Source organism: Ananas comosus, linkage group 7 (assembly GCF_001540865.1).
Source record: "Ananas comosus cultivar F153 linkage group 7, ASM154086v1, whole genome shotgun sequence".
In the NCBI taxonomy this organism is placed as follows: Eukaryota; Viridiplantae; Streptophyta; class Magnoliopsida; order Poales; family Bromeliaceae; genus Ananas; species Ananas comosus.
This window is the reverse complement of record NC_033627.1, coordinates 13,130,276-13,138,749: the sequence shown is the minus strand read 5'-3', so window position 1 is coordinate 13,138,749 and position 8,474 is coordinate 13,130,276. Positions and strand designations below refer to the sequence as shown.

Sequence of the window (8,474 nt, the reverse complement as noted above, 5' to 3'; positions counted from 1 at the left end):
ATGATATATATATACAAGTGCAACTCTCTATCTCTCTCTCTCTCTCTCTCTCTCTCAAATTATCTATATATAATATACCACACAACCTACAATTGAAGCACTCTCCTCTTACTAGCTAGTTATTACATTACATGTACCAACACCTCCTCAGATCACCAGTTGCATGTACAAATCCATGTACTAACAGTGTGTCTTCTTGCAAAACGTAGCTACGAGGGCCCCACACTCTGCATATATCCCGTCCACACCCATCCCTCTCATCCACATCTCACTCACCACTCCAAAATTCAAAATTCCCTTGTATAGGAAAATGCTCTGCAATGTAGAGGAAGAGAAGGAGAAGAAGAAGAAGAAGAAGATGCTAGTGGTGGACATCCTCTCCACCAACCAATGGCCACAGGTTTAAGTCCACATGCCCCTCACATACACACACACACACTCTCTCTCTCTCTCCTTATTTCTCTCTCTCTCTCTCTATCTCAATCAATATCAAGTCAATAATAGTGCATGCCTCTTTTGTTGTGTAGCTATTGGCAGGGAACCTTCTTCTAGGTTCCATTATTCAGTCCCTTCATTCATCCTCCTTTTCTCTCTCTTCTTCTCAATTCAGATCTCAATTCACTTTTTTTTTCCTTTTCTCTTCTTTTCTCTTCACAAAAGCAGGCCATGGGCGAGAGACTTGCTCTGATGCCCGGAAATAATAATAATAACAATAATAATAATCGCTCAATCAGCACCTCCACCACCATCACCACCGTTGTCACCACCACCAGTAACAGCGCAGCTGCAGCGGCGGCTGCAGGGGGCGCATCATGCGCCGCCGCAGCAGCAGCAGCGCCCCCGGCCCCGCCGCCGCTGAAGTGCCCGCGGTGTGATTCGACGAACACGAAATTCTGCTACTACAACAACTACAGCCTCTCGCAGCCGCGGCACTTCTGCAAGGCCTGCAAGCGCTACTGGACCCGCGGCGGCACCCTCCGCAACGTCCCCGTCGGCGGCGGCTGCCGGAAGAACAAGCGCCCTAAAAAGCAATCCTCGCACGTCGCCGGCGGTTCCGACCGAATTACAGGCCTCGTCCCCGTCCCCGGCCCAGTAGGCCCCGGGCCGGTACCGCTCCTCCCGCCTCTCTCGCATCTCGATGTATCCATCAATCCTTTACTCTTCGCGGCCGCCTCCTCCTCTATGAGTCTCCCCTTAATCCCGAACCTGCAAAGCTCGACCGCCACCCAAATTCCGATTGATCTCCAACCTCATGTCGAATACCAACTACGCGGCGGCAATGAGTTCCCGCTCGGCCAAATTCAGCAGCCAGGGCTCGCCGCCGAGTTCCCGTTGCTCGGGCAGTCCCTGTTGCCGAATTCGATTGCATCGCTCCTCGAGCTGAACGGGAGTGGTGGGATCATCAAGAATGAGAAGGTGATGGAATCTGCGGCAGCAGCGGCGGCGAGTAATAATAATGATAGAGTAGAGTGGCTAACGCCGTGTGAGAGCTCGTTCGAATCGTTTGGCGCCTCGAACGTTGCCCTAAATCCGACCGACTCGCCGTATTTTTATTGGAATTCTGGAATAATCGGCGGCGGCGGCAGCAGTTGGGCTGATGCCGCTAACTGCGGACCATCAATTGCACCTCTTCTGTAGCTCAGTTGGATAGAGCGGAGTATCATTCTTTATCGCGTTTGATCACTGCTTTTTTTTACTTCTTCTTTTTTTTTTTTGAGTTTTGCTTTACATATAGAGACGGAGATAATTTATGGTGTTTTGCGTGTTCGTGGATCGGAGAGATCATGTCGGGTGCAAACGCAGGTCTCCGTATCGCCGCGTTGTTTTAAGTCGCCGTGGCGTTCGCGGAGATCGTTTGCTCCGAGAGGAACCTCGGATCCATTAATGGTGTCTTACGTGTATTTCCCTCGGTCTCAGATGATTCGTTGCACCAGAAAGAAGGAGAAGAAGAAAACAAAGTGCATGAAGTGATGGAGCTGGAGAAGTAAGTTGGTTAATTTCCATGTTGTATATAAGCATGGTATAATAGTTATAATGGGGTTTATCCTTTTAGTTCTTTTAAGTGCTTTAATTTTGGGTCTTATTATTCTTGTGTTTTTTAGAGGATCTCATCTTACTGGTGTAGAACTATCAAAGAACTAATAATTTCTTTTTATTGTTTCCTATGTTTCCTTTTATTTGGTTGATTAGGAGAAAGTTTGTGGTGTCAAATAATGTGTTGGTTTAGTGTTAATTTGTGTCTTTCCCTTGGTTATATGAAACTGTTGAGAATTGCTCAATTTTCTGTTTGTAACAGGTGTTTCTTTTTTTTTCAATCCCCAAGAACTCTACTTGTTCTTGACTATTTATTTACTTTTGCTGTATAGCATTTCTTTCTGAATTATTTTATATATTTGTATGTTTATTCTCAGAATATGTATAGATCTGTGTGCTAATTAGCACAAGTACTGGTACATCAAAAAATAACCATTAATCTCTCTCTCTCTCTCTCTCTCTCTCTCTCTCTCTCTCTAAATAGCTCTACATCCAAGAAGAAAAGTTATCAGATACCACCCATGCTTAATTTCCTTTGGCTAATTATTTCCTTTTGTGTTAATTTGTGTCTTTCACCTGGCTATGTGGGAACTGTTGAGAATTGCTTAATTTTCTGTAATTTCCTGTTTCTAATATGTGTTTTTTTTTCAGTCTCTAAGAATTTCTTGTTCCTAACTATTTACTTCCTTTTGCAGAATACTATTTCTTTCTTAATTATTATTATTATTATTATTATTATTATTATTATTATTATTATTATTATATATGTATGTTTATTTCCTTTTGCAATATACTATTTCTTTCTTAATTATATGTTTATTTTCAGAATGTATATATATATCTGTGTGCAAATTAGCATAATAGGTGCATCAAAACATAACTATTAATCTCTCTCTCTCTCTCTTTCTCTCTCTCTCTCTCTCTCTCTCTCTCTCTCACACACACACACACACACACACACACACACACACACACACACACTAGAAATAGCTCTACATCCAAGAAGAAAAGTTAAGGAGAGACCACCATGCGGAGAGATAAAGCAGCTTCTTTTTTCCTTCTTGTTGTCAGGTTGCAACTGGGGTTTTTAGGTTGGCACTGATCAAATGGTACCCAAGTCTCCTGCTAGCATATACAGAAATTATGTGTTAATTAGTACTTTTCCTCTTCAAAAAAACAGTGCTAGTTCATTAATTAATCTACATTATACTTTTATTTATTAGCATTAATTATTTATGCATTTATAAACTGGGATCAACTAAACACTGCTATTAATTATTTAGAGGTGAGAAACATTATAATTTTCTTGTAGATAAATTTAGGCTCCGTATCTCAAGGTTTTATTGTTTAATTAGTTAATTAGTTATTTTATCTCTTTGCAATTTGAGAGCAATTTTGAGTTTTGATGAGTTCTTATTAATTTTTCTCTTAATGTAAAATTAGTGATGCAGCATATCTTCACACATCTTGCTATGTGCTTCCATTTTTTTGATTTATTAACTTTTTCTCACTTATGCTATATTTCTATTTGTTATTACATTAATTAACGAATTTGTGACTTGATGTTAAATTAGGAGCTTGGATAATTTGCTTGCGTGTATTTCGTAACACAATTTTGTACTTATTCCAAAAGCCATATATTAATTTTTATCGTAGTTATATATCCAGTGCAAATTATTCTGCTAGTGTGTATTCTAACCTCTTAAGGCTTTGTTTTTCATGCATGGTGTTTCCTACTAAGAGATCATCTATGAACGACAAAATTAGTTTCTTCACAACTTTGGACACGGTGCATTATCTACATAAATTATTTTCCTTGTTTGTTTTCATTCATTTGAAGTTTGAAGCACGTACATTGCTCATCATAGAGATTTCAATGGCTAGTTTATGCTTTACCAAGTCATAGAGAACTTGCATAGATAATTTTAAACATCATACTCATGTTCATGATCATTAAAGCTCATCTAGAGTAGATCTTTTTTTTGAGAAAAATCTAGAGTAGATTCTTAATTTCTTTGTTGTGCCTTACTTTTCTCCAGTGATATATGCTTCTTTTGAAATAGAATTGTGTGCCCATGAAGCTTAATTGTAAATAAAGATAGGTAATTACTAACCATTGCAAAATGATTGGTTTCTCGAATGTTGTATGGAAAAGAACTAATGGGAATATTACTAGCTTTTCACAAGATTTTATTTCATTTCTAGTTTCAGCTATATCGTAGGCCTTCTAATTTATGTTATATATTGTGATGTGCGACAGGTTGAGAAACCTGTGTTTTGGTCCTCTATTTACTCTTTTTACTGTGTATGATGTAATGTGTATATAGCTTGCAATAAAATTGGCTGAAAGTAATTTTTCCTCCAGTTTTTACTCAAAAAAAATTATAAATAAAGATAGATATCCTAAAGAGTTGAGCTCCTATGCTTTTAAAAGCACAAAAACTCATGCTTGTAATTTTTTAACCGTTGGATTGCCTTAATATCTGTGCAGCACTATTATAGCTAGGAAACTTAACGGGGTATACCATGAATAACGCTGCATGGATCTTAAGGCGAATTTGACGGCTAAAAAATTACAAGCACAAATGCTTCTGTGCTTTTAAAAACACAGGAGCTCAGCATATTATTAGCAAATGATGGGAAAATCCAATCATAGTTTTAGTGTCATTAGCAAAACCTGGGTATCATTATTGATCACGAAGCAGATTTTAACTTTGCTACTAGATTGGAATCGGCAATATCTCCTATATAAACATTAGTTACTCTACTAGCACATCTAGGGCATGTTTGGTTCATGATTGGAATAGAAATGAGAAATAGAATTGGATTGCTTTGGAATGAAAAATGGAATGACGAATCATCCAAAAATGTTTGGTTTATTATTGGAATGGAAATTGGAATGAAAATTTAAAATTTTTGAGAGAGAGTTTTGATTAAGAGAGAGGAAAGTGATGAAAGGAGAGGAGGTAGGTGTCGGTGAAAGAGGATTTTGATCAGTTTACTTTGGAATGAGCCAATCCGGGATTCAAAACCGGATTGGATCATAAATGGATTTGGCCATTCCCATTCCGGAGTGGAATGGAAATCGGAATCCAATTTCTATAAAACAAACGGCAACTATCGGAATCAATGAATTCCATTTCGATTCCATAGTCTAAAATAGGTAAACCAAACATGCCCCTAGTGTCAAAATCTACTCTACTAAGCTCCCCGTTTTCAGCTTAAGCTAGGTTCATCATACCTGTTCTGTCAATAATCAATGTTGCCTTGTTTATAGCTTCTCTATACACCTGCTTTTAACCTTTCATTATTGAATCCTTGTTCAAGTATCTTTGGATGCTCAAGTGTTCTTTGCATTATTTTCTTTTGCCTACATTGTTACTATGTTATCTTTATCACCGATCGTGAATGATGACTTAATACCATAATTGTGAAAACTCATAGCGTCAACTTGAAATTCGTTGAGGCAATTCTCGAATCGACTTTATTTCAACGCATGGCCAGCCATAAGCTCGGACTCGGGAGTTTATATTCTATCATGGTTTGGCTCTGTGCAAACTCAAAGTTTCGATATGAGCTTTTGAGTTCTCGCTGAGTATTGGCTCCAAATCTGAGACTTACACGCCCATTTAATTAGTGGTTTATTTATTCGTATGCAATTTATTTTGAGCATGAGTGCCATTTACTAGCAGTAATACTCAGCAACATCAATATCTATTTGCAGCTAAATACATGTATGTTTGTACGTATGTATGTATGTTTGTACACATGCATGTATGTATGCGTATATATCTGAATCTTAGCTTTATAACCTCAATGTTAACTCGGATGAGTTTCGGAATCAACTCAAGCGACTGGCCATATAAAGAGTTGATTCTAGTTTCTGAGTTCTCGATCTATTGCTGCAACATGTTCTTTCTGTTAGCTATTCATCATTCCTTTTTTTCACATCTATGTAAACTAAACTTTCATTAGAGAAACCAAATATTAACTAATTCTATTTTATTTTCTGATTAATTTTCTTGTCTACTAGCGCTTTTGCGCTTGTAGAGCCCAGAAACAAATTGTTGTAGGGTTTTAGTGTTAATGTATAATTCTGGGATATGTGGTTGTCTCTTACTAGATCGATCTTTTTGATAATATGGTATCAGAGTCAATTCTAAATCATTTTGTTCTGTAAGGTCGTGGATTCAATCCCCACTTTTGATCTTTAAAGGGTTTAAATTTCACATGCCTTATGTATCTATCATGAACTGAGTGACGATGTTAGTATATATATATTTCTGAATCCATTTCTTAGTAGATCAACCTTTTGGGTAACAATTGGAGAGGATTTGAAGATGAAATTTTAAGAAAAAACCTATTTCAAAGGAGTCAAGAACTTACACATTTGATCATGATATATAGTTTCACCTGAAACATCGGTCTTGTGAAAGTGAGAAACTCGATAGCTCATACTATACAGAACAACTAAAATCTAAAAATTCTTTGAAATTTACTGAAAATAACTTAGATATATATATAGAGAGAGAGTCCGGCTATTATACTATCAATAGTACCAAGGTCTTGCTACTATCGAGTTTTCTATCTTTGATCATTTTCACTCGGTAGATTATACTATTCAATTAATCACCCACTCAACCCTTGGAAACCACTATCATTCTAACCGCACCTCCTTTCATCCAATGACCGAAAACTCGATAACATCAAGCGCTTGATACTATCGATAGTATAGTAGCATAATTCTACATATATATATGACAAAATCAAGTTGCAATCTGATTAGGGGGCTCTTAACTTACACGATCCCACATATTTTAATTAATCTCAAACTATGATAGATTAGAACTAATATACAACGTTTGCAGTAAGTAGTTGTCCAACAAAACTAAATAGTTTCCAAAGGCAAAACAAGTGTATTAAACAAATTAATTAGTTTCTCCAATTAAGAATGTTTAGATACATAATCTAGCTCCTTAAGGAAAGGTTTTGGATTACCAAGTGAGTACCAGGATGGAAATTAAATTCACCAAACAATTAGTTGTAGGAGTTAAGATAAATGGGCAATAAAATATCAGACCAACACATGGTAATAATAATTACTACTTAACTACGTCTTTCCAGTTTCTACCATCTATATATAAGTGTAATTAGACAATAACTTACTAACATCATTTAGAAAATTTGTTCAGATAATAAATTTAAATTTTTTATACTTTCCATGGTAACTTACAATTAACTGGCCCAAAGTTCATGTAGAAAAGGAAATGAGAGAGAGTTTTTTTTTTCCTTTTTTTTTTTGGAGGACTATAAGAAGTAAATGAAATGAAAGATCTTTTTCTTGCTTCATTTTTCATTTTGAGTTTGTTCATAGACCTGAAAAAAAATCTCCCATAACATGCTCCTTTTTTACCTAAGAAGTTGTGGGCACGAGCCCCATTTGGTAAAGTGTATGCAGGGATCGAACCACTGACATCGTAGACCATGATTGGAGTAACAATCACTTGATTAATTAGTCATTGATATTAACACATAAAAATTTCAAAGGAGCAAATTGGATTTTGAGTATATGATCAATTAATATACTCAAAAAATAGTAATAAAATCAAATAAATTTGATTTGTTCCATTAAAATTTGTGGCAATTTCAATTGTCAATTTTATTTTTGTCACTGGAAATTTATGAATTGTATAAAAAATGATCCCCATCACATTGAGTAGATGTTTTGGATTAATTTGCCCCTAATTGTACCTAATAGTAAGTAAGTGTGTGGCATTATGTGGGCCTAATAATTTTTTTTTTTGTTCAAAAATGACTCGATTTTTGTTTATGATTTAGATTGTAATGTCTTTTTTGTCTACTTAAGTTTTTTTTAATTCAGTATCACATAGGTCTTATATTTATCTTAATTAGCATTTAATTAAAACAAAAGATGTATTATGCTTTTTTGTGAATTGCTATTTATGTAATTCAGTACTTTGTTCTAATTAATTAGTTTCTCATTAGTATGCATCCAACTGTATTTATAAGTTTCAAGCAAAAGATCTTTAAGTTAATTAAAAAGGTGTAGACAATAGACAATGAAAAAATAAAAATATATATATATATATTCAATTTTTAGATGGATTGTTATCAAATAGATATTTATTATAGTTTCTCTAATTTTTTTTAAAAAAAATATTTTTGATATTAATATTTTTCTAAAAAAAAATTATGTAATTAAGAGTTAGAGAAAAAGTACGTATGAAATTATCCCTTCGAATTATTATATCTATCAATATATAGCATTAGCATTAGCATCATCCGAGTAATATATGTGCGTACCCCAATAAACGTTGTGTAATTAATGTGTTAATTTGAAGCTATAAAGGTGGTCCTATAGAAACTCCTATGCGGACATATTTTATTGTGGCTCGCCACCTCGTATTGTTAAGCGAAGT

General features: G+C 35.6%; 1 protein-coding gene across 2 annotated transcripts; it reads left to right on the top strand.

Annotated features, from left to right (window-relative positions):
* LOC109713522 (dof zinc finger protein DOF3.7-like) lies at positions 67–2,352 on the top strand. Of its 2 annotated transcripts, none has more exons than XM_020237651.1 (2): positions 67–400; positions 664–2,352. In XM_020237651.1, exons 1-2 carry the CDS (start codon positions 311–313, stop codon positions 1,636–1,638), a joined length of 1,065 nt encoding a protein of 354 aa, XP_020093240.1. In that variant the 5' UTR covers positions 67–310; the 3' UTR covers positions 1,639–2,352. The 2 variants fall into 2 exon arrangements, with proteins under 2 accessions (XP_020093240.1, XP_020093241.1); XM_020237652.1 differs by lacking the exon at positions 67–400 and adding an exon at positions 420–552.